Below are 24,574 nucleotides of genomic sequence, written 5' to 3'. Positions count from 1 at the left end.
AGCGAAGGGAGGAAAATATGTCCTTGTCTCATCAGAAGTCTGTTTTTTTCTTGCTGCGCGTAGCCTCTTTATCTATGCCAAAGCACATCTGTTTATATTTCTGTAACTCCTCTTTGATTTGTTTTGTGTGTTTTGTCCTCATGCTTTTGTGTTCCTAGGCACCAATCTCTGCAGTAATAACAATGGAGACTGTTCCCAGCTGTGTCTCCCCACCTCCCCGACCACCAGAGCCTGCATGTGCACAGCAGGATACAGCCTGCGAACAGGCCAGCAGTCTTGTGAGGGTAGGACACATTAATACATGTAATGCATTCTTGATTCAGCAAAATTTGGATTAGAAGAATTCATTTTAAACATTTTTGTTCATGCAGACAAGAGTTATTACAAGACAGTTTTTACAACCCGAAATGCAGAAAAAGAAAACAAAATAAGCTAGAAACAGAAACAGATCAACCATGGTTTTAAGTGTCCATTATCTACCAATTTATGAGCAAAAACATGTCCGCTCACCGTGATTTCAGAGTTCAGTTCCCTCTCCCATTTAACCTTAATGTGCATATCAGAGGAAGCTGTACAGTCTATTAGATTTTGGGTATAGCACAAAGATTCCCAAACAAACAGGGTGTTTTATGTGTTTCTGCTGTAGGTGTTGGGTCTTTCCTGCTATACTCTGTGCATGAAGGCATACGTGGTATTCCTTTGGACCCATCGGACAAATCTGATGCCCTGGTACCAGTGTCAGGCACCTCCCTGGCTGTGGGCATAGATTTCCATGCTGGTAAGAGGTTTTACAACATACTTTCTTCTTAAACAAGGAACAGTTTCCCCTAAAATGAAGGTATTTTGTCTCTTTGATGTCACTGTGATAAAGCTTAAACTTGATTTAGCACCGCAATTCATACGTGTTAAAGGTGCAATATCTAAGAATTGGCCTTCAGTCGCAGTCATACTCAAAGCAAACAGGGGTCACAGTATATCACTAGAGTAGTCGCTAACTGCTGCTAACATCGCTGGCACAGGAGCTTTGGGCCAGGACAGGCTGGGGCTAGCTAGTTAGCATGCTAACTTCAATATATATACATAGATGTCATAATTATAATCATTCACATTCTGTTGATAATTATAATTGTGTTAAATTTTATTTTATTTTTTCAACTAAAATTCTTACATTTTGCACTTTTCATGTCTAAGAATATAGGAATGTTCTGTTCAGTCCACTCTTAATATGTTTTCCTAATGTTTACAGACAATGACACTATTTACTGGGTGGACATGGGCCTGAGCACCATCAGCAGGGCCAAGAGAGACCAGACATGGAGAGAGGACGTGGTCACGAATGGCATCGGCAGGGTGGAGGGCATCGCTGTCGACTGGATCGCAGGCATGTAAAAACAGCATCTGTCATGCACACATGAGCTGTGTAACACATTTTCTGTCGGTGAATGTATCATTCTTGCACAGACAGTTGCTGTCTGATACCACTCATTAGGAAGGAAGAATCCTCACAGTGGGGCAACCTATTGTGTTGACTGAGAAAACAGGAAAGAGATGCACAAAGGACAAACACAGATGCAAAGAGGCACCTGAACTGGGAAAAATAATCTATTAATGTGATATACATATGGATATGTACACAAGCTCGGGGATCTACAGGAGCATCATTGTGTCGCCTGCATCCTCCACAGGAAACATCTACTGGACAGACCAAGGCTTTGATGTGATCGAGGTGGCCAGACTGAACGGCTCCTTCCGCTACGTGGTGATTTCCCAGGGCCTGGACAAGCCCCGTGCCATCACTGTCCATCCTGAGAAAGGGTGAGAGGAAACAACACCAGCTCCGGCTCCAAGTTCTACTGTAGCTGTCTTTAGCTCCTGGTTCTGTAAGCCCTCACATTATTGATTACTGAGGAAGTTATCTCTGCTCTCTGCTCTGTGTGTGTGTGTGTGTGTGTGTGTGTGTGTGTGTGTGTGTGTGTGTGTGTGTGTGTGTGTGTAGCTACCTGTTCTGGACAGAGTGGGGCCAGTACCCGCGTATCGAGCGCTCTCGTCTGGACGGCTCTCAGAGGGCTATCCTGGTCAACGTCAGTATCAGCTGGCCTAATGGCATCTCCGTTGACTACGAGGTGCAGTATAAAGGACCATTCCTGCATTTATATCACTCCTGTTATGGCGCAGACAATGGACATTGCATCACAACATTATCTCACACATTACTGTCTGCGTGTACATCCAGGAGAACTTGCTGTACTGGTGTGATGCCAGGACGGACAAGATTGAGCGCATCAACCTGGAGACTGGAGAGAACAGGGAAGTGGTGCTGGCAAACAACAACATGGACATGTTCTCTGTGTCTGTGTTTGAGAGCTACATCTATTGGAGCGACAGGTCAGAGATGACCCCTCTCAGTCTCACTTATCCTCACTTTTTGGATAAATTGTGATGGATACTCGCCCACAGTCTTCAAACTTCACCCTCTGTTTTATTATTCTGTTTGCTCTGAACCAGGACCCATGCTAATGGATCCATAAAGAGAGGCAGCAAGGACAACGCCACGGACTCCGTGTCTCTGAGGACTGGTATCGGGGTGCAGCTTAAAGATATCAAGGTTTTCAACAGGGCCCGGCAGCAAGGTAAGAATCGGGGTGTTGGTTTTAAAACTGTAAAATATTTGCTTCTTTCAAGGAAACGCTCTATGAAGGTTATAGTTAATCAGATGTCATTTTTTTTTATCTTGTGATTGTCAATTTTTCTGCAGTTTAATGTTTCACCTAATAAAATAATAAAAAGAAACAATAGGTCATAGACTTGAACTGAAATAGACAACGAACAAGTATTTTACTAATCATCAATAAAATCAATAAATCAATAAAATATTGACTCCAGCTCACCATGTGTATGTGCAAGTAAAGGCTCAGCAGTCATCAGTAGCCACATCATGTTCACACGTTCACAGGTATTTTCAGAGTTTTCAAAACAAAAATGATCTCAGAAATAATCTCTGTCTATACTTAGATTACATGCCTGAATACACAAGATGTAGGTATGGACCATTCGTCACTGTGCCGGTGTGAACAGGAAGCAGGTTTTCTGCAATGTGGTTGGCTGCTTAGTTGCAGAAAATACTACAAACTACTTTTACTTCGATTTCATTCTACAGGATAAACACGATGAGGCAGGAAAACATGATTGCTTTTCACAGAAACCTCCAAAATAATTATATTTTTATTAAAACAGTCAAATCAGACTGACATAAAACAGACATCACAGACAATATAACATCCGTTCCATCAATACACATTATCATGCTCAGAGTTCACACTTGCAAATGATGCTACATACACTGATAAGAATCCATTAGGAAGTGAATATGTGTCTGCTTCACATACTCTGAAAACAAAGTTTCCAAACATATTCACTCTGGAAGGAGTTTTCCAAAAGCTCTTTTTTGTGACCTTTTGCATGCAAAAGACAAAGAGAAGTGTTTGCATGGGCGAAGCCTTAAAAATAGAATTTTCAGGTCTGCAGGTAGATCATTTTGAAAGTGTGACCAAACCTTTAGAGACAGCTCATCTTGTGTCTTTAAGACAGTGTGAAATGTTCCCCATGGTGGGAAGTCTCTGATGAAAGTAATAAATGATTGTATTTCATCTTTGTCCACAGGAACGAATGTCTGCAAAGACAACAACGGCGGATGCCAGCAGCTCTGTCTGTATCGTGGCAACGCACAGCGGACCTGTGCCTGTGCCCACGGCATGCTGGCTGAAGACGGCCGCGGCTGCCGTGACTATGACGGCTACCTGCTTTACTCAGAGCGCACCATACTAAAGAGCGTCCACCTGTCGGATGAAAACAACCTGAATGCGCCCATTAAACCCTTTGAGGACCCCGAGCACATGAAGAACGTCATCGCGCTCACATTTGATTACAGAGGAGGCGGAGGAAAGGGAGCAAACCGCATCTTCTTCAGCGACATCCACTTTGGCAACATCCAGCGGATCAGCGATGACGGATCAGACCGCAAGACCGTGGTCGAGAGTGAGTATTCCCACATCTTACGTTTGAGTAAAACACACAAACGTCATTAGTCATAACGGGCCTGTCGGCTTGGCAAACTCCACTTTTCTGAGTGAAAAAAACCTTAGTTGAAAATATCAAACCCCACGGTGAGAAATCATCCGGGAGGAGTTAACAGCTGGATCTCCCCAAAATACTCCAGGAAGCTTTTATTCTGATGTTTTAACCAAACTAGAAACAAAAGAAATGGCCTTGTAATGTCCTGTGAGAACAGAGCAAATAATATTAATAAAACATAAACAGGCCAACAGATGTTACCTCTTTCATTCACCTTATCTCAGTAGAACAAAACACAGGTGCAGCGTTAATGTTTACCAAAGACACTTTTTGTTTAAACTGTTTCACAAGGAATGCATGTTTCAGGATTGTTTGTCCCGCTGTCCCTGCAGAGCTGCACCTCCCAGCACGGTTTGATCCTCTCGTACAATATCCAGACTTGCAGTGTAATGTAGTTAAGAGGCAGAGACGTTGAATGTTGTCCCCTGTTGTGTGAGTGCCGTTGTTCTGCCTTGTTAAAGAGACTTTCCTCGTGAGAGTTATGGTTTTATACAATTTTTTCACGAGTGTCAGCAAAGCAATTCAGCTTGTAATGGTTTTATTGCAACTCCCAGTAGTCTTTGCTCAGTGTTTGTGTCAACTGTTCAGTTATGTGGTTGTCAGGCAGCATTCATAGCCACAGCCACATTGGCTTTCTGCCTTTCCCTCTTGAACAGCCTCATTAAGTCTTCTCTGAACTTTTGGGACATCAGTACATAGAGGATGGGGTTCATCACTGTAGAGGAGGTCGCCATGACGCGTGCGAACACGCTGATGCCGCCGTAGCGTGGTGAGGCACCTGTGGCGCCTGAGCTGTCAGCCACCAGTAAGGCTAGCATCAGGCCATAGGATGGCAGCCAGCACAGGGTAAAAGCCAGCACCAACATGGCTGACGTCTGCGTCACTTTGCTCTGGTACCGCTCTACTTGGGGGGCCGTGCCTGCACGCCGACTCCCCCACAAGAATATGTAGATCCTGAGGTATGCCACTGCAATGGTGACTAGTGGAAGCAAGAAGGCCATGAGGAAGTGAGACAATCCGTAGATCAGCTGGTCTCTGTCGGACTGGAAAGCAAAACAAGCAAAACCATCAGGGGCTTTACGAGGGTTTCCCACAGAGCGAAAAACCAGCTGAGGAGCTGCCAGGCAGCAGGCCGGGACCCAGAGGAGCACGGCCGCTATCGACACCCGACGAGGGGACAGGAGGCCGTAGGCTGTGTTAGGGTGCACCACGGTCAGATAGCGAGACACAGCCAGCGCGGCCAACGTGAAGACGCTGGCCGAGGAACAGGCCGATCCCAAGAAGCCCAGCAGGCGACACATGATGTCCCCGAACGGCCAGTGCTGCATGGCGATGGCAGCGGTGTGGAAGGGAAGCATGGAGAGCAAAAGCAGGTCTGAGGCGCTCAGAGCCAGCAGGAGGGCATCGGTTCCTGTTCCCGTCATGGAGCTCTGAGGAGAATGACCAATACGCCCCAACCCTCTTCTCCGTCTCCCACACAGGATCACCATCACCATGGTGTGCCCGCTGACTCCTAGCACCAGAATCAGTGTGTCTAATATCGGGACAAGGACCTGCTCCACATTGCTCAGCCCAGCGTCACTTCTGTTCCCCAGAAGATCCCCTGAACCTGTAGAGTTCCACTGCTGCATCCTGTCTTCAGTTGTGGGGGTGTCTTCCAGTCATACTTCTGCTGTTGAAACACAGTTTGCTTTAGGCTGGACTAGATATGCTCAAGCTGGTCGTAAAACTAGTGATAATACATGCGGGAATGATTACTCACACTGCAGGTCGGAAATAACATCACACAGATGTCCAAACATTTCCTTGAGGTTAATGTCAAGATTGAATGATTAAAAGGACTGAACATGGATGTTTTAGATACACATTACACACATTCATGTTTCCTTCTTGTCCTTAAATTGTCCTTAAATCACATTCAGCCATTTTCGTAGTGAAGTTTAAGCTGCTTTCTAGCGTGCTGTAAGTGAGCCATAGTAATCAACCCACCTCTGACTGAAGGCAAGATGCTCCTGATTTCCGAGCGGCTGGGGTTTTTTCATCCCTCCCCCTGGAGTCAACTGTTGAGAGCTAAGCTCCGTAGATGCGTGTGATTTCCTGTCACCTCAGAGCAGGCGGTCACCCCACATGACACCTCAATCAGACTCGGGCTCAGCAATCCACAATCAGCCCTCAGTCCTGCCTCCAACGGACGGCTCTCCGGAGAAAGCACAAGTCTAGGAGAGGAGGGAAAGAGAGGCGAATAACTCGACTGACAGGGAGGATGAAACGGAGTAAATGGCCGGTGAACTCTGGACTGATTATCACAGGGCAAGCGAGAGATAGGCTGGCCTGTGGGAGGGCCTAATGAGGCCAAACACATTTTTTCCCAGGGTCCAGTGTTTCTTTAGATTTTCAAAAAGGATCTGTACCTTTTCTAGTGTTGCCCCTCCACATACATATACACAGATATGGTATATACACAGAAAGAGACAGTGAAATAGTGCTCGCCTCCTGAAATCATGGTAATTATTGACTGCCAGCCTGATAGCAAACACTGAACTGCTGTCACAGCTACTGCAGATAGCAGCAATAAAAACCAGATAAAAATCAGTGTCGGTATAACCAGCTGAGCTTGAGAGCTGTAAATTCAGCTCATCTGTATTATTGCAAACAGCAAGCGAAGATGTGCAGAAACCCAGACAGGCTTAGGTCAACAACATGAAGATAAACAGAGCTGAAGAGCAAAAGAATTTGAGCAGATAGTGCTGCAGGCTGGAGATTTACAATTCATTAACAGCGGCGAGGAAAGAGGAAATGGGGGGGGGATTTCATGTTGCTCCTCATCGATTTCTAAGGCATTGATTTATGAGTACGAGAAGCGGAGAGGAGGTGTGTTAGCATTGCGTGCCTTTGCTTGGCCCTCCAGTCGCTTTGCCTCATTCACAGGCTCCTAGCATGAGCCAGGCAAATGTTGATTCATGTTGCAGTGGAGATGTTGAGGTGTAGTGTTAAGTGTCCCACCTGGTGGTGAAGCACACTGATCCTCTGGAGTGAGATCATATCCAGCCACGGAAATGGCCTCCGTAATCATGAATCCCTCACTGTTCCACCGCAGCAACGAGGAGGCAACTATTATCAGTTTTTTGGCATTTACGAATGTGCTTTTCCTGACCGACGCCATATGTGTGTGTCTGTATTGTTTCTCACCCGCAGAGCAGCTGTTCTTTATCTGCCGCTGCTGGACTTAGTGTTCCTCTATTTTGGCTGACTCCTGTCTGTCCTCTGGCCTCTGCGCAGGCGAGGAGCTCACAACCTCTTACTCATTTCAAGGAAGCGGTGCAGGGGAAAAAAAAAAAAGACTTCTTATTTCTCATCTGTTGATGAGGTAGTGCGATGGAAAGTAATACGCTAGCCGGCAACTGTTATTGTGACCTTTTTAGTGAGCTATTTGCTGGATAAAAGCCTTGAATCACACTGTGTTCTCGGTCATTAATACCAAGCTGTCATGTCCTTCGCCCTGAGTCCACGCTGCCACAGCGCAGTCTGCCAGCCCTGAGTCCATTGCCAGACTGTCCACACTTGGCCTTTTAACATAGCGCCGGGATTGACGTGCTTCTTTTTCTTCCCCTCTTTGTGGTTTAATGCCCCTCTGTTCTTTTTCTTTCCCCCTTTTCCACTGTTCTCTGTATTTGTCTCTATCCTCCTGTGCCACCTCTTGTCTCAACCCTTTCTTCTCTCTCAGATGTCGGCTCGGTGGAGGGCTTGGCGTACCACAGGGGCTGGGATATGCTGTACTGGACCAGCTACACTACCTCAACCATCACCCGTCACACTGTGGATCAGAGCCACTGGGGCGCCGTTGACAGGCACACCGTGGTCACCATGTCGGGAGACGACCACCCCAGAGCTTTTGTCCTTGATGAGTGTCAGAGGTTGGAACTCTCTTAAACTCTTTCATCACATCACACCCATTTCTACACCATGTCAAAGATATTCCTTGATCACTGATTTGTACTGTCACCTGCAGCCTAATGTTTTGGACAAACTGGAATGAGCAGTCTCCCAGTATCATGCGTGCCACACTGACTGGCTCCAACGTCCTTGTGATCATCGGCAGCGACATCCGAACCCCTAACGGCCTTGCCATCGACCACCGTGCCGAAAAACTTTATTTCTCTGACGCCACACTGGACAAGATAGAGTGCTGCGAGTACGACGGCACCCGGCGCTATGTGAGTGACACACAATGGAAACATTTGTACTGCAGCACGACTGTGTCGTGGAGTTTCCCAACAAGAGCCATCAGTTTGCTGCAAGGCTGGAGTCTCCTGTGTGTGTTAGATGGTGACTGTGGTTGTGCCTCCCCCTGCAGGTGGTGTTGAAGAATGAGCCGGTGCATCCGTTCGGCCTGGCTGTGTACGGGGACTACATCTTCTGGACCGACTGGGTGAGGAGGGCGGTGCTACGGGCGGACAAATACACGGGAGGAGACATGAAGGTGCTGCGTGCTGACATTCCTCAGCAGCCGATGGGCATCGTCGCCGTCGCCAACGACACCAATAGCTGTGAGTTATTAGACAGAGGGAGGGATCCAGCTGTTTGTGTGAGTGTTTATCATCACTTTGACAGGAAGTGTTTGTTTTTTCCTTCATCGCAGTGCATTTTCTCACCCTGTATGCATAAACTGGGATTCTGGAAATGTTTCTGTTAAAAATCGATTGAGAAACTGTTAACTAGAGGCCAAAATACAGAGAGAGGGAGGGCCATTTTGGCTGCCAAGTGAAGGTACTTCATCACTTCACATCATAACAATACTAAAGTAAATATCAGAAGATTAAAAGGTTTAAGTGGTTTGAAATTTATGGCAAAATCCTCTTGCAGTAAATTTATGTCACCTCATATTGCCATAATAAGCACCTAAACCACACAGACAGCACGTAGCTGTGACCACTGTATACATCACAATATACATCTATTAACACAATTTGTGATCAGTCATAAATTGTTTGCTCGGAAGTACTCGAGGTAATATTTTTCTTCACTGCAAAGATTGCCTTCCTTTGTGTAAACATCAGGATAGTAACAAATCAAACTAATGAACAGACAAAGTTTCCATATAGGCTTGTTGGAAGCAGGCATACTTAAACACACACACAAACAAAAAACACAAGAACAAAGATGCTTTTCTGCCCTAACGGAGCACTTAATGAGGTGACAGAAGTAATCAAGGAGTGACACTGCAGCATATGAGTGCCAGACACCAGACTGGGCGCCCACCTGTTATTCACAGCTCCAGGATCAGCGCTACATCACCACATACAGCGCCTGCTCAATTGTTGTTCCTCGCTCGAAATCCATACTTCTCCCACTTCTCTCTCCAACTCTGTACACTTTTAAATCAATGCAGCCCTGCACTTTTTTTTTTCCTCCGTCTTATCGTCAGCCATCTTCTCCCTTAAGTCGCCTCTCTCGCGCTCCAGTACCCACGGAGACCATACGAGCTGAGAGCCTGTGGTAATAGCTGCAAATCCCATTTAGATTGAGTCACATTGAATTATGCATTCGGTGGAGGCAGAGCCGTTGCTACGTTCATGCAGGCGTAGCTGTCTGTCTGCTGATGTGTGTGTGTGTGTGTGTGTGTGTGTGTGTGTGTGTGTGTGTGTGCGTTTGCTTGCTTGTGTGGTTAACTTTCCTCATCTCTGCATAGGTGAGTTCTCTCTGTGCCGCGTTAACAACGGAGGATGTCAGGATCTGTGTTTGCTGACCTCCGATGGAAGGGTCAACTGCAGTTGCCGAGGAGACAGGAAGCTTCTGGAAGACAACACCTGCATAGGTAATACAGGACAGGAAACTAAAAAGAGACGAGTTTGGCCTAAAAACTTTACTGAGATAAAAAAACAAAGAATTGGTTAAAGGTGCAATATAAAGAAATTGGGCACCTTTCCAAAGTCATTCCAAACAAATAGGGGGCTCAAACTGCTGCTCGATATACTCTACGGCTGTGTCGACTAGCTACCATTCGCTCTCTAGCTGTGCAGCTAGTGGCCCTGAGTTACATACCGGACGAAAACCAAGTTTGACAACAGGGAATACTAATTATAACCAAAAAACATATATCTCACATATATCTCCCACCTGAACCTACAGGGGGCTAATTATCGGACTATAGCCTCTTGAGTTACAAAATGGTAATACGAAAATAGGTTGGACAGGGCTAGCTGGTTGACTGCTAACTTTAGTAGACATCTCTGCAATACAGTACATCGATCTCTTTGACATAACATAAAGACTGAAATTGTGTTTGCATTGTGTTGATAATTTTTGTTTATTTTTGTTGTAAACGAAAATTCTTACATAAATATTACATATCGCAACTTTAAATAACTCTGCCAATCCTGTGTGTAGAACCTTTTTTGCACACAGGCTGTTTTGATGTTACCAGCTTTGAGTAGATTTAGATGAGCACTGAACACCCTCCACCCTGCCACATGCCTCGGGGGAAGGAAGCTCTTCGCTAAGTGCATTTTTCTGTCTTTGTCTCACAGCCCTCAACACAACATGTAACAACATCGATGAGTTTGAGTGTGGAAATGGAGACTGTGTCAACTACACCCTGACTTGTGATGGCATGGCCCACTGCAAGGATAAATCTGACGAGAAGCAGTCCTACTGTGGTGAGTGGAACCTTTTTTTTTTCCCCCCTTTCAAAACAGTTTCAGCCACATTCTTCTCGTCGACGTTTGTAAACTGAGTCGGGATCATTTCCTCTCAGCCAACCGTGTGTGTAAGAAGGGTTACAGGCGATGTGTGAACGGCCGCTGCGTAGGGCACAGCTCCTGGTGCAACGGGCAGGACGACTGCGGGGACAATTCCGATGAAGTCTTCTGTAACGGTGAGTTCTCCCAGCCTGCCGTCATGTGGCACTTTCAGAAGATGTTGTAACTAAACATCATCTCTTGCACCCCTGTTTGTCAGCCACGCTGTGCTCGGCCGATCAGTTCCAGTGCAGAGATGGAGGCTGCATCTCCAACTCCAGCAAGTGTAACCAGAAAGTGGACTGCGAGGACGCCAGCGATGAGATGAACTGCTGTAAGTTCAAAAGAGCACGTTCAGGGTAAATGCAACTGTTTCCTCCCAGGCTGTGGTGTAAAGTAGTGCTGCCCTCTTTGTTAAGCTGCCACGGACTGTTCCAGTTACTTCCATCTGGGAGTGAAGGGAGTGACATTTCAGAAGTGCGAGTTCACCACGCTCTGCTTTGCCCCTTCGTGGCAGTGTGATGGAGCCAATGACTGTGGAGACTTCTCCGACGAAAGAAATTGCCCAGGTATTTTATCGCCCGCTGGAAAGCACCAAAATCGACATGCAGTATTCGGGGAAGAAAGTTAGATAGTAATTTTTTAACAGATGGATTAGAGCAGGGAGTCCAATTTGGATTACTACAAATAGAACAAAAACAAAAAAACAAGGAAGGTTTTCATCCATTAAATTGTAGTTTGGAAGGAAGTTCTCCGTGAAAGACATTGTAAATTCAATTTTCGATCCCTCTCTTCACGCTGGCTTAAACTACTTAATGTTCTCTTCTTCAACTTGTCACTTCTCTGTCACTCTGCCAGGGAGCGGGAAAACAAAGTGTCCCACGCCCTTCTTTGCCTGTCCGAGTGGACGCTGTATCCCCATGAGCTGGACTTGTGATAAGGAGAATGACTGTGAGAACGGTGCAGACGAGGCTCACTGCGGTAAGATGACACACTTGAACCTAAACAAGCCGACCTGCAGCAGCCATTGCTTTGTTTTCCCACTTGTATTCTGCACTTGACAAATTATTTCTTGGACCTCTAGATAAATTCTGCTCGGCCTCTCAGTTTGAGTGTGGGAACCACCGCTGCATTCCCAACCGTTGGGTGTGTGACGGAGCCGACGACTGCGGTGACAGCAGCGACGAGGACAGCAAGTGCAGTGAGTGATTAGTGCTGATATGTCAAGCACCACAAATACGTAGGCGGCAGTACATTCTGTGGTTCAGTATGAACAAACCTGATTTGTCTATGCTGGGATACTCTTTCAGCTAGAGCTTTAATCTGAATGCTTGTGTCTATTTTGCACATTACTGAAGTACAATATGGACTAAAGCATTGGCATGTAAGTGAAAAATGTAATGGCTTTAAAGGGGCACTGTGTAGTTTTGTTGAGGGAATAACAACATTAAAGAGGTAATAGTACAAACTCAGAAATGTATTTTTTTCCCCATAACTAAACAAGCTGTTCTCAGGAGTGAACGCCATTTTTTTTCTGATCGGCCAATAGCAGTCAACAAGGCGATTAAAATGCTCTTCAGTAACCTCCTCTCTTCACAGAGACCAAAACCTGCAGTCCGGAGGCGTTCCAGTGTCCCGGATCACATATGTGTATCCCTCAGCGTTGGAAGTGTGATGGAGACAAAGACTGTCCTGATGGAGCTGATGAGAGTGTCAAAGCTGGCTGCGGTGAGCGACGGCTGGGGGATAAAAGCATACATAGAAAAAAGACATAATCCATATGACACTTATAGGAGTTTTCACCTCATTCACTTATACATTTTTTTTCTTTGTGTCTCAGTGTTCAACAACACGTGCAGCAGCAACGAGTTCATGTGCCAGAACCGACAGTGTATCCCCAAACACTTTGTGTGTGACCACGACACCGACTGCAGCGATGGCTCGGACGAGTCCCAGGAGTGTGGTGAGTGGGGCCGTGGCCTCTTATTCCTGACAGATGATTTGTGAAAAAATACAAATAAAAGAAATAAAGCACAGTTCAACACTCACTCTTCTCGCTGCAGAATATCCAACATGTGGATCCAATGAGTTCCGCTGTGCTAACGGACGCTGCCTCATTCAGAGTTCGTGGGAGTGTGATGGAGACTTTGACTGCCACGATCACTCAGATGAAGCCCCCAAGAATCCTCGATGCACTGGGCCAGGTTAGATCCACACAGCCATTCCAGAAGCACTTTGTCTTTTAGCTTCACATGTTTGCCTTTTGTTAACATGTTATTCATTTATGTCAATGTCGAATTGATCTTGAGCCACAGGGTTATGGGGGTCATACCCCTTTAAGGAAAACTTGAGATTCAAGGACTGCATTCTGCGATCTGCATTTTGGCAGCATTTAAAGGGGCACGCTGTAGTTTTGGAGAATACATTTGAAGTCAAGTAAACAGTATGAAATTGTGTCGTCCTTTAAGGTCAGGTTGTTTATTCAGTTTACTCAGTCATGAAAACAAAGAGAGTTTGTTTATTCAGTTTTACTTCGATCTTTCTCTGCTGATTAACATGTCTTCCCCAAAACTACATAGTGCACCTTTAAAGCACATTAAAGTGAATACACTTGCTATTATCATTATGGCAGCTGGAAGCCACTCTCAGCAGTTGTGACCGACATTAACTCCAAGGCTCTGAACTAAAATCAGCTGCACCGGCTGACATTTTCTCATAATTTGTTTCCCATTTCTTTTATTCGTGGAACAGAGAAGAAATGCAACAACACAGCGTTTGCCTGCAACAATGGAAACTGCATCAATGACACATTGCTCTGTGACCACAAGGACGACTGCGGCGACGGCTCCGACGAGCTGAGCTGCTTCATTAACGAGTGCCTGAACAGCAAACTGAGTGGCTGCTCCCAGCTCTGCGAGGACCTCAGAATAGGCTTCAAGGTATCCGAACGCTATGAGCTTCAGACTTGAGTTCTCCGGTAATGAATGTGTGAAATAAGTCGCCTGCACGGTTGCTTTACCTTCTCTGCTCCTTTCCTCCTCGCAGTGCAGATGCCACCCCGGCTTCCGCCTGAAGGATGACGGGAAGACGTGTGTCGACATAGATGAGTGCACAACCACCTATCCGTGCACGCAGCGCTGCATCAACACGCACGGCAGCTTCCACTGTCTGTGTGTGGAGGGTTTCCAGCTCAGCCCCGAAAACCCGACCATATGCAAATCCACCTCTGGTAGGTAACGTGACAAAGATTAACAACACTCATGAAGTGTTTATAGTAAATCCCCTCACGTATGACATCTCCATCCTTGCAGATGAGGAGCCCTTCCTGATCTTCGCCAACCGCTACTATCTGAGAAAGCTCAATTTAGATGGCTCCAACTACACACTGCTCAAACAGGTGAGACTTACAGATACAGATATGTCCTTTTGAAGTGCTTGGAAATCCTGCCGAGGTTTATTGCTGGCCTGCATTAACCCAGCTACCTGTACTTTGACAGGGTTTGAACAATGCCGTTGCTCTGGACTTCGACTATCGCCAGCAGATGATTTATTGGACGGACGTGACGACCCAGGGCAGCATGATCCGACGCATGCACATCAACGGCAGCGATGTTCAGGTCAGCGTGGCAGATAGCAGAGCGTGAGATGTGCAGCAAAGACCTTTGTGGTCTCAACATAAAATTATTCATTTCATTTGTATGAATGTAAGTGCATTGAAACCTCCTCACTGTGAGGCTCAGACTCAGAGAGTATACACCGCCTGCTCATTTGTTAGGTCCTTCATCGCACATCACTCAGCAACCCGGACGGTCTGGCAGTCGACTGGGTTGGAGGAAACCTGTACTGGTGCGATAAGGGACGGGACACCATCGAGGTGTCAAAGCTGAATGGAGCGTACCGGACAGTTCTGGTCAATAGCGGCCTGAGGGAACCACGTGCTGTGGCTGTGGACGTACGCTACGGGTGAGACCGGCTCTACACAACTTTGAGGATCTGGGTCAAAAAGTAGTTGAATTTTCTTAGCAGGAAAAGTTTGTTAAAAGGGGCAACATGTAGTTTTGGGGAAGACATTTTAATCAGAGGAGTAGGTTCTTCATTGTCTGATTCTTTTTTTATGCCTAAACAAACTGAATAAACAAACTCCCTGTTCTGTTTTCATGACTTAATACACTGACTAATCAAACTGACCTGAAAGGACAACACAATTTCATACTGCTTTGTTAATATCTGGCGGACCCTGCCACCTTTCTATTTTCAAACAGTGTTCCGGGGACCTAATTTCCCTCCGAGAACAGCTTGTTTGTTCAGTTATGTGATAAATAAACATTTCTGAGTTTGTTTTATTCCCTCATTAATACTGTATGTATTACAAGTGTGAGTTGGAATTCCCTCTCCAAAACTACATAGTGTACTTTCAGTCCAGTTGGATGTTAGACGGGATTATAAACACCAGCTGATTCCTACTTAACTGTTAATTACATGTATTAAATGTGTATTTAACTGACTTTGCATTTGTGAATTTTAATTCACAACCACAAGACGTCTGGAACTAAATGGATGTTAAAAGAGGCCTATCATATATATATATATATATATATATATATATATATATATATATATATATATATATATATATATATATATATATATATATATATATACATGATGTGTGTTTTGAGCATTAAATCATTTATTCTAGTAGTAACCAAAACTGCAATTATTTCCTGACAATGAGCATAAAATGTCTTTAAATTTTGATTTGTTATGAACAACAAACGTCGCTAATACAATCCATCCCCGGCAGGTTCTTATACTGGTCAGACTGGGGTGACAACCCCCACATTGGAAGGATTGGGATGGATGGCTCTAACAGGAGTGTCATTGTGGAGGATAAGATCACCTGGCCAAATGGCCTCACACTGGACTTTGTCAATGATCGCATCTACTGGGCCGATGCTCGAGAGGACTACATCGCATTCGCCAGCCTGGATGGAACCAACCGACACACAAGTAACACATGCATTAGCTCAGTGGGAGTGTCTTTGTGAGCTTTTTTAGTTGTTGTTACTAACTATGTTGTCTTTGTGCCCCTGTAGTTTTGGTTCAGGATATCCCCCACATCTTTGCCATGACTCTGTTTGAGGAGTACATCTACTGGACGGACTGGGAGACCAAGTCCATCAACAGAGCTCATAAAACACTGGGAACCAACAAGACTGTGCTGATCAGCACCTTACACAGACCCATGGACATCCACATTTACCACCCGTATCGCCAGCCTGAAGGTACCACCAAGTCACTTGTCACTCAGTGAAAACCATGTTTAAATCCTCATCTGCCAATCCTCATTCTACTTGTGTGCATTTCCTTGTCCTTCAGTGGCCGACCACCCGTGCCAGATCAACAATGGAGGCTGCAGCAACCTGTGTCTGCTCTCGCCTGGAGGTGGCTACAAGTGTGCCTGCCCCACAAACTTTTACCTCGCAGCCGATGGCAAACATTGCTTGTCCAACTGCACTGCAAGTCAGGTGAGCTAGCTTCAGGCTATATGTTGATATTTGCCAGTAACACATTATTAAATCAAAAATAGTAAACAAATATCTCCTCTGCCCCTTCAGTTTGTCTGCAATAATGACAAGTGCATTCCATTCTGGTGGAAATGTGACACTGAGGACGACTGTGGGGACCGCTCAGACGAGCCCGCGGACTGCCGTGAGTCATGACTGCATACTGCGTCGTAATAAAATATCATTTTGCAGTATTTAGTTTTGTTTGTTGTGGTTAATAATGTGCTGCGTTATTGTCACTACAGCTGAGTTCAAATGCAGACCGGGCCAGTTCCAGTGTGGCACAGGCATCTGCACCAACCCGGCCTACATCTGTGATGGAGACAATGACTGCCAGGACAACTCTGACGAGGCCAATTGTGGTATAGAGTCTCACACACACACACACACACACACACACACACACACACACACACACACACACACCATCATATAGTCAACGCAGTCAAATTTTCTCAGGAGCAGCTCTAATAACTCACATCCTTTGTTACCATTTGTTTTCCAGACATCCATGTGTGCCTGCCAAGTCAGTTTAAATGTACCCACCCAAGTCGCTGCATCCCTGGCATCTTCCGCTGCAATGGACAGGACAACTGTGGAGAGGGGGAGGATGAGAAGGACTGTCGTAAGTCGAGTTTCTCTTCAAGTTCCCTGAGGCCCTCTGATATTTTTCAGTTTTTGCTACTGGCAGCGCCCACTGCTTATCTGTCTGTTCATTTATCTGCCCCATGAGAGCAAGATATCTCTCCAGCGACTACATTTTGTCGCTTGCTGTTTGCAGTGACCCCTCGACCTCTCCTCTATCGCCTCCCTAAAGCCACATCTTCCACAAACTGTGTCTCAAAAATCTATCGAGCAGACAGGACATTGCTGAACACTTTCGCACTCCCCAGAGGATCTCTGTCCATTTTGACCTTTCCTTTAGCAAGACCCTGAGGCCAAATGGTGTTGCATAACATAATTGCCATGACATTTACTGAGCACATTCATCCTCCATTGAGGGAGGCTACATGACCTGTTCTGTCGTGCCATCGCGAGGTCAAAATTTACATTTTAGCACCTTTAACCGCAAGGCTGTATAATGGCAATATCACCATGTTATTATGTAATCAATATTGCAGTCTCCACGGACCGCTGGCAGGACTCATTTGTGAAAGTTGTTATTATGAAGCAGTCCGTCTCCATATATACGAGTATCTGTCTGTCTCCTGTGCAGCGGAGGTGACATGTGCCCCCAACCAGTTCCAGTGTGCCATCACCAAGCGCTGCATCCCACGGGTGTGGGTGTGTGACAGGGACAATGACTGTGTGGATGGATCTGATGAGCCTGCCAACTGCAGTAAGACACAGCTCATTATTACAGTGCAAAATGCTGTCTTCTCAACAAATAAGTGTCCTCTGCAGCATGAACATGCCTCTCTAATAGGACCCGAGTGATTCTATCGATCTGAGGCTTTCGCTGTCAGGATAAATGTCTCTGGATGAGTAAGAAAATAATGTATGAATGTAGAGAATATTGCTCTGAGGCCTGGAGTTTAAAAAAACAGAACAGAAGTGACTGCAGAGAAGTGCTGATGTTCACCTAATGCATCATTATTCAGCTGTTCATGATTCACTTGGACATTACAACATTGTTAATTACAGAAATTAACTAAGAAATGAATACAATAAACAGTATTAACTATATGTTATCTAATTCTCTCACAGGATAATGATGAATAATGAATAATCCCATGCCAAGTGGCGATGTGTCTAATCCATCAAATCCCCTCTGTTGCAGCTCAAATGACATGTGGCGTGGATGAGTTCCGCTGCAAGGACTCGGGGCGCTGCATACCGGCACGCTGGAAGTGCGATGGAGAGGATGACTGTGGAGACGCTTCAGATGAACCCAAGGAAGAGTGCGGTAAGGCCTGGTGGTGGCATACTGTACTAGCCGACCATGCCAGCCTCTCAGTGGGGAGTGGCGTAGCACGACCCTTGTGATTGACGGGAAAAACGGAGTCGCAGATTTTACTTCTTTCCTTCAAAACTTTCCACAGGAAACATGAATTTTCTTATACAGGATGTCTGAAATTTGCTTCAGTGTTCTTTCTCCTTTTTATGTCTCTGTCCATCTCGCACTCACTGAGTTGGACACAACCGTACAGCAGACAACAGTGCCCGAAACACATTGTGGTAACTTATAAAAAAGGGGGGAAAATATGAGAAATTGTCATAAATCAGAAGAATTTAGGGAGAATTGTGACCCCTGGAGGAAACCGGGAGAGGGCAATGAAAAGAGGGAGGGTTGGCAATTATGAGTGGTAGATGGAGAGAAAAGAAAGGAGAGAAAGTCAGTAACAGGGTCACCTTTGTGCTTACTGTGTCTGTCTGGTGCTCAGATGAGCGGACATGTGAGCCGTACCAGTTTCGCTGTAAGAACAACCGCTGTGTTCCCGGCCGCTGGCAGTGTGACTACGACAACGACTGCGGGGACAACTCAGATGAAGACAAGTGTGGTAGGTTCTCTTTGTTTTTCCATCAGCTGATTTATCCATATGAAAACGCTGACTTCGAACGTGTTACGAGCTCGACTGTAAGCAGACTGCTCGCATGGTTAAAGTGGTAAGCGACGTATCACCTCTCACTGCGTGTTTGTCTGTTCTATACTCAACAACACGCATGGTCAATGGTCAACTAGACTTTGGTTTCCTTTTTGCGTTGATTAGTCATGTGGCCATTTGCACATCTCACATCATCTCATGTCTATTTTGCATTTCACACTGGCCTGTTGATGTGAGCCAGAGGTAGGTGTTTTCACAGTTTCAGCTCAACCATCCACACCCTCAGCTACCCAGTCCTCCGTGTGCCCCCAGCTTGTTTTTCTGTCGTTCTGTGAGCTCCTTTTTCCTTCTCTTCTCAATCCCACTAGCTCCTCCAGCTCCTCCACTTCATACAGTACAGAATGTTGTACCATCCCACCCTCTGTGCCCCATGAGTCAATCCTGTGATATGAATTATCAGCCTTATTTTTATTCATGTTCCTTTTGCAGTCCGCTTTCTCTTCTCTTCCCTTACGCCTCTCCTTGCTCCTTGCCTCTGGTCTCTGCTCCACCTCCCTCGCCCCACTGAGCTGTCTTCTCTCTGTCCCCAGTGCCTCGTCAGTGCTCAGAGAGCGAGTTCGCCTGCACAAACGGCCGTTGCATTGCCGGGCGCTGGAAGTGCGACGGGGACCACGACTGTGCCGATGGTTCAGACGAGGTACCGCACGGCCGCTCCCTTTGCTGATTTGACATTCTGCTTTGAAGTTTGACACACCAGGGGCCCTAACTGAAGGATTTTTTATGCTTTGGTCCAGAATGGCTGTGATTTGAAATGCGACAGCGATCAGTTCCAGTGCAAAAATGGCCATTGCATCCCCATCCGCTGGCGCTGTGACGCCGACGCTGACTGTGTGGATGGCAGCGACGAGGAGAAATGTGACAGTGGCGGTAAGAAACACACACTTGTAAAGGCCGACATGTAATGCTGAAGATGTGGATGCACTCAGCAGCTTATGTATCAGTCATTCTGCATCCCTCCTCTCTCACCACCATGTTACAGTGGGCAGACACTGCCCCCAGGACGAGTTCCAGTGCAACAACACTCTCTGTAAACCCCTGGGCTGGAAGTGCGACGGCGAGGACGACTGTGGCGACAACTCAGATGAGAATCCAGAGGAGTGCGGTGAGAATCTCTGTGGTTCACATGTGGACAGAATACTAAGACCGTTTGCTTGATTTGTCTTCTCTCATCCCTGATGTTTTTGTCCCCTTCTGTCCTCTTAGTCAAATTCCAGTGTCCACCCATGAGACAGTTCCGCTGTCATAATGATCGTGTGTGCCTGCCTTTGTCAAAACGCTGTGATGGTGTCAACAACTGTGGGGACAACAGCGATGAACTCAACTGCCGTGAGTTTTACTATGTTACTGTAAAGTCAAAAGCGCCTTTTATTGAAATTCAACTAGGATGTGACTCTGCATCATAGATTGGTACGACTTCTGCAAATGATGATCAGACTAATGACCTCTCTGTGACTCCTCCAAAAGTGCCTCCTTCCACACCAATATGTCAAAAGGATGAGTTCCAGTGCTCCAACGGCCGTTGCATCAGCTCCGTCCTACGCTGCAACTACTTCAACGACTGCGAGGACTACGGTTCTGACGAAATCCACTGCAACAAGAAAGGTGCGTTGGGCAGTTCTGTAGTTTTCCTGACAGTGCACATCATGCAAAGGGTTATCAGCGTTACTGCATGCTAAACATTTCTGTGCTCACAGATACAGTGCTGAATGACTGCCGCAGTAACAGGACAGTGTGTGGAGACGGGGATGAGGCCCACTGTGTGGTGAATGGCACCGACTCTTTCTGCTCCTGCAAACCCGGCTTCCAGGCCAATGGCCGTAACAGATGTGAAGGTAGGCTTTTATCTGCCCTTGTACCATTTATCAGCTAAAATCTCCTTTTTAAAAACTTCAAACTATGTTTGATGTGTATCGTGCTATGTTGTTTCACAGATAAGAACGAGTGTAGGCAGTTCGGAGTGTGTTCCCACATCTGTAACAACACCAAGGGTTCCCACAAGTGCAGCTGCCACAAGTACTTCACCAGAATCAACGACACCTGCAAGGCTGACGGTGAGTGCTTCTAACATAGGAGACTCTTGCTGGCTTTCCAAACTCGTGTTTATCTGCAATTTCACCACTCGGCCCTACTACAATGTTTCTGCTGCATCCTCAGCTCTGAGACAAGTGCTCTACATCGCCGATGACAATGAGATCCGCAGCCTGGATCCTTCCATACCAAACTGGCGCTACGAGCAGATCTTCCAGGGTGATGCGAACGTGCGCATCGATGCCATGGACCTGCACGTCAAGACAAACCGCATCTACTGGACGAACTGGCACACAGGGCGCATTTCTTCCTATGAATTGCCTTCTACCTCCTCCTCCCCCAACAGCAACCGTAACCGCCGGCAAAGCGACTCGAGGGTCACAAATGTGGAGGTGAGTGAAAAAAACGAGGCCTTTCACAAACACACAGCTGGTAGTCAGTGCATGGAGTAGCTGTTTTTAATGTGAAATGAGCAGGAGGCGATTAGAGGGGGGGCGCCATGTTACTCTGTTACCTTGTCCCTCTCCAGACCCAGACATTGTCCTATAGACCTGGAATACGTAAATAATAAATTATTGATTATTAACAGTGTTGTATAAAGTACCCAAAAGTCATATTTTAGTAAAATTAAAGATATCATTTTGAAAAATTACTTCAAAGTAAAAGTATCTGATATTAACTGTATTTAAGTATCAAAAGGTGTTGTCTGGCAGTTAATGTATTTAAGTATGTGAAGTACAAGTAAAAGTAGATTATTCATTCATTAACATGTTTGCACAAACGGTATACTAGAGGTCCACTCATTACTGACCTGACCCATTATTAGATCTGATATTTTGCATTTTTCTGTTTATTGGAAGCAGTGTTTTATACCTGATTGGTGATTAACTAAATTAATTTTAAAATTTGCTGCTCTGGCTCTGATGCAGTTGGTAATCTGCAAAGTAACTAGTACCCAGACATACTAAATAAATGTAGTGGAGTAAAAGTACAATATTTGCCTCCAAAATGTAGAGGAGTGGAAGTATGAATTAGAAGAATTTATACCACAAATCTGTACTTAAGTACAATACTTCAGTAAATATATTTATTGTAATTCCACCACTAATAATTAATTAATTGATTTTGAAGCCATGTTTCTATTTCAGCCGTAGCAGCATTTCTAGCCTTGTTCAAACATGTTCAGCGGTCCAGGAAACTCAGAGACCAATAGAATTCATTCTAAATCCTCTCATGTGATGCTATTCAGCCAATCACATCTGTGCATTGAGTCAGCGAGTCAAATCAATGGAAAAAATAACATCCAGTCTAATCCATAATTAAAATAATCATTAGTTGGACTTTACATTTGTGTGCTTGTACTTCTGTGTGCATGTGATGACAGTATAAACAAGATGAGGCCAAGTATGCATGTCCTCAGTGCTGTTCTTCTCTCCCTCTGTGTTCAGATCCCAGACCTGAAGATGCCCCGCGGCATCGCTGTGGACTGGGTGGCAGGCAACCTGTACTGGACCGACTCCGGTAGAGATGTCATTGAGGTGGCCCAGTTAAGTGTAGGGCGCCATCGCAAAACTCTCATCTCCGGCATGATCGATGAGCCTTACGCCATTGTCGTCGACCCCCAGAGAGGGTGAGTGAAACTCGTAGAAAATCACCAGAATGTGAACAAAGATTGTGGTAACTGCAGTGATAAATGGAGCTTTTACATTTCCTTTGTTAGGAAAATGTACTGGGCAGACTGGGGGAACCACCCCAAGATTGAAACAGCTGCCATGGACGGAACCATGAGAGAGACGCTGGTGGAGGAAAATATCCAGTGGCCAACTGGTAACATATGCACACACACACACACACACATTTCTCCTCTGTTTAGTTTTTAATGGTTCAAACTTCATATAACACAACACACTCTCTCTTGGTTTAGGTCTGGCAGTGGACTACTACAACGAGCGTCTGTACTGGGCCGATGCGAAACTCTCCTTGATCTGCAGTGTGAGGCTGAATGGCAGCGATCCAGTTGTGGCCGTGAACAGCATTAAGAACAGTTGAGTGGCACATGCACACAGTGTGTTGTAATCCACATTAGTAACCCCTCTTTATCAGCGAAAACTGTCTGTGAGGCATCTGTAACACGTCCTCTCGGTTTCTGCACAGAGGTCCATCAGCCCTTCAGCATTGACGTCTTCGAGGACTTCATTTATGGCGTCACCTACATCAACAACTACGTCTTCCGGGTGAACAAGTTCGGCAGAGGCCCCATTGAGAACCTGACGACTGGAATGAACCACGCCACGGATATAGTCCTGTACCACCGCTACAAGCAGCCTGAGAGTGAGTAGACGAAGGAAACTCTCACGGATTAAAAGAAGTACTAATCGTTCCTAACTCTTTACTCTGTCTCTGTCTCTGTCAGTGACTAATCCCTGCGACAGGAAGAAATGTGAATGGCTGTGTCTGCTGAGCCCCAGTGGGCCAGTCTGCACCTGTCCAAATGGACGCACGCTGGACAACGGCACCTGTGTGGAGCTGCCGACGCCGACACTGTCTCCTATCTGTGAGTACACACATACGCTCTCACATACAAACCACACACACACGCACAAACACACACACACATAGATGCTGGCTGTCTAAATAATTCATGTCACAAATCTCTAGCCCCTCCCAGTGGTCCCTGCTTGGTCCAGTGTATGAACGGTGGCAGCTGTTTCCTGAATGCCCACAAGCAGCCCAAGTGTCGCTGCCAGCCAAATTATGGAGGAGATCGATGTGAGATCGACCAGTGCAGGGACTACTGCAAGAATGGAGGCACCTGCACGCCTTCACCTACAGGTAAGATTTGGACATTTCAAGTATATTCAAGTTTGAATCATTCTATGAAGGCTAAAATGTTGCATGCATGCCACCTTTATGTTTCTCCAAACTCAGTAACATGACCCGTCCATTAACCCCGTCATGCGTCTGTCCTTCCACAGGCTCTCCCACCTGTCGATGCCTGATAGGCTTTACAGGGCAAAACTGTAACCTGCACACCTGTAAGGAGTACTGCAAAAATGGAGGCAACTGCACAGTCAGCGTCGGAAACCAGCCGATCTGTCGCTGCCCCGCGGACTTCCTGGGCGACCAGTGCCAGTACAGTGAGTGTTCCCACTGCCTCCCTCAAGTTTGAAAGAATATGTTCATACATCAGCTGACCTGTGAAGAACACAACAGTAAAGTCAGAATTGCACTGACATGTTTATACTTGTGTGTGAACAGGAAGCTGTGAAGGCCACTGCTTGAACAAAGGAACATGTCTGCAGAGTGACAGTGGCTCCAAGCTGTGCCGCTGTCAGCCTCAGTACACCGGCAGCACGTGTGAGATTGACAAGTGTCACTACTGCCGTGACGGCGTCTGTATCCCCAGCAACAGTTTGACATCCACAGGGGACTTCACCTGCCGGTAGGACTGCTCACACACACACACACACACACGCACGCAGACGCACACATTTTAGTCAACGCA

At 46.0% G+C, this 24,574-nt stretch overlaps 2 protein-coding genes across 8 annotated transcripts in view; one reads left to right on the top strand and one right to left on the bottom strand.

Annotated features, from left to right (window-relative positions):
• Window positions 1-24,574, top strand: part of LOC119021067 (low-density lipoprotein receptor-related protein 1-like) — a 100,004-nt gene that overhangs the window by 71,361 nt on the left and 4,069 nt on the right. For all 4 annotated transcript variants that reach the window (XM_037101036.1, XM_037101034.1, XM_037101035.1 and 1 more), the window contains exons 34-84: window positions 159-284; window positions 647-778; window positions 1,247-1,381; window positions 1,686-1,815; window positions 1,997-2,123; window positions 2,234-2,385; window positions 2,506-2,630; window positions 3,661-4,035; window positions 7,856-8,045; window positions 8,141-8,345; window positions 8,486-8,678; window positions 9,821-9,946; window positions 10,659-10,787; window positions 10,886-11,005; window positions 11,089-11,202; window positions 11,288-11,437; window positions 11,727-11,849; window positions 11,953-12,069; window positions 12,468-12,596; window positions 12,709-12,831; window positions 12,932-13,072; window positions 13,620-13,807; window positions 13,914-14,097; window positions 14,180-14,265; window positions 14,366-14,485; window positions 14,644-14,831; window positions 15,673-15,878; window positions 15,965-16,153; window positions 16,248-16,396; window positions 16,487-16,580; window positions 16,681-16,797; window positions 16,941-17,060; window positions 17,652-17,774; window positions 18,216-18,341; window positions 18,820-18,936; window positions 19,572-19,678; window positions 19,776-19,908; window positions 20,021-20,143; window positions 20,245-20,367; window positions 20,506-20,643; window positions 20,736-20,873; window positions 20,973-21,092; window positions 21,196-21,461; window positions 22,518-22,699; window positions 22,790-22,896; window positions 22,994-23,113; window positions 23,224-23,400; window positions 23,483-23,623; window positions 23,728-23,901; window positions 24,045-24,206; window positions 24,328-24,511. In XM_037101036.1, the coding sequence (XP_036956931.1) occupies window positions 159-284; window positions 647-778; window positions 1,247-1,381; window positions 1,686-1,815; window positions 1,997-2,123; window positions 2,234-2,385; window positions 2,506-2,630; window positions 3,661-4,035; window positions 7,856-8,045; window positions 8,141-8,345; window positions 8,486-8,678; window positions 9,821-9,946; window positions 10,659-10,787; window positions 10,886-11,005; window positions 11,089-11,202; window positions 11,288-11,437; window positions 11,727-11,849; window positions 11,953-12,069; window positions 12,468-12,596; window positions 12,709-12,831; window positions 12,932-13,072; window positions 13,620-13,807; window positions 13,914-14,097; window positions 14,180-14,265; window positions 14,366-14,485; window positions 14,644-14,831; window positions 15,673-15,878; window positions 15,965-16,153; window positions 16,248-16,396; window positions 16,487-16,580; window positions 16,681-16,797; window positions 16,941-17,060; window positions 17,652-17,774; window positions 18,216-18,341; window positions 18,820-18,936; window positions 19,572-19,678; window positions 19,776-19,908; window positions 20,021-20,143; window positions 20,245-20,367; window positions 20,506-20,643; window positions 20,736-20,873; window positions 20,973-21,092; window positions 21,196-21,461; window positions 22,518-22,699; window positions 22,790-22,896; window positions 22,994-23,113; window positions 23,224-23,400; window positions 23,483-23,623; window positions 23,728-23,901; window positions 24,045-24,206; window positions 24,328-24,511 (7,564 nt within the window). The remainder of the gene's footprint in view (window positions 1-158; window positions 285-646; window positions 779-1,246; window positions 1,382-1,685; window positions 1,816-1,996; window positions 2,124-2,233; window positions 2,386-2,505; window positions 2,631-3,660; window positions 4,036-7,855; window positions 8,046-8,140; window positions 8,346-8,485; window positions 8,679-9,820; window positions 9,947-10,658; window positions 10,788-10,885; window positions 11,006-11,088; window positions 11,203-11,287; window positions 11,438-11,726; window positions 11,850-11,952; window positions 12,070-12,467; window positions 12,597-12,708; window positions 12,832-12,931; window positions 13,073-13,619; window positions 13,808-13,913; window positions 14,098-14,179; window positions 14,266-14,365; window positions 14,486-14,643; window positions 14,832-15,672; window positions 15,879-15,964; window positions 16,154-16,247; window positions 16,397-16,486; window positions 16,581-16,680; window positions 16,798-16,940; window positions 17,061-17,651; window positions 17,775-18,215; window positions 18,342-18,819; window positions 18,937-19,571; window positions 19,679-19,775; window positions 19,909-20,020; window positions 20,144-20,244; window positions 20,368-20,505; window positions 20,644-20,735; window positions 20,874-20,972; window positions 21,093-21,195; window positions 21,462-22,517; window positions 22,700-22,789; window positions 22,897-22,993; window positions 23,114-23,223; window positions 23,401-23,482; window positions 23,624-23,727; window positions 23,902-24,044; window positions 24,207-24,327; window positions 24,512-24,574) is intronic.
• Window positions 795-6,410, bottom strand: LOC119021071 (delta-type opioid receptor). 4 transcript variants are annotated; one of them, XR_005075470.1, is made up of 3 exons: window positions 6,121-6,410; window positions 2,001-2,161; window positions 795-1,398 (listed from the first exon to the last, which is right to left on the bottom strand). XR_005075470.1 is itself a non-coding variant. In XM_037101043.1 (2 exons), exon 2 carries the CDS (start codon window positions 5,760-5,762, stop codon window positions 4,731-4,733), a length of 1,032 nt encoding a protein of 343 aa, XP_036956938.1. In that variant the 5' UTR covers window positions 5,763-5,803; window positions 6,121-6,410; the 3' UTR covers window positions 4,084-4,730. The 4 variants fall into 4 exon arrangements, 2 of the variants coding, with proteins under 2 accessions (XP_036956938.1, XP_036956939.1); XR_005075469.1 differs by lacking the exon at window positions 795-1,398 and adding an exon at window positions 1,587-1,805; XM_037101043.1 differs by lacking the exons at window positions 795-1,398; window positions 2,001-2,161 and adding an exon at window positions 4,084-5,803.

This window comes from Acanthopagrus latus, chromosome 6, assembly GCF_904848185.1.
Source record: "Acanthopagrus latus isolate v.2019 chromosome 6, fAcaLat1.1, whole genome shotgun sequence".
NCBI lineage: Eukaryota > Metazoa > Chordata > Actinopteri > Spariformes > Sparidae > Acanthopagrus > Acanthopagrus latus.
The sequence above is the reverse complement of the archived record's forward strand: the minus strand, read 5'-3'. Positions and strand labels throughout refer to the sequence as shown.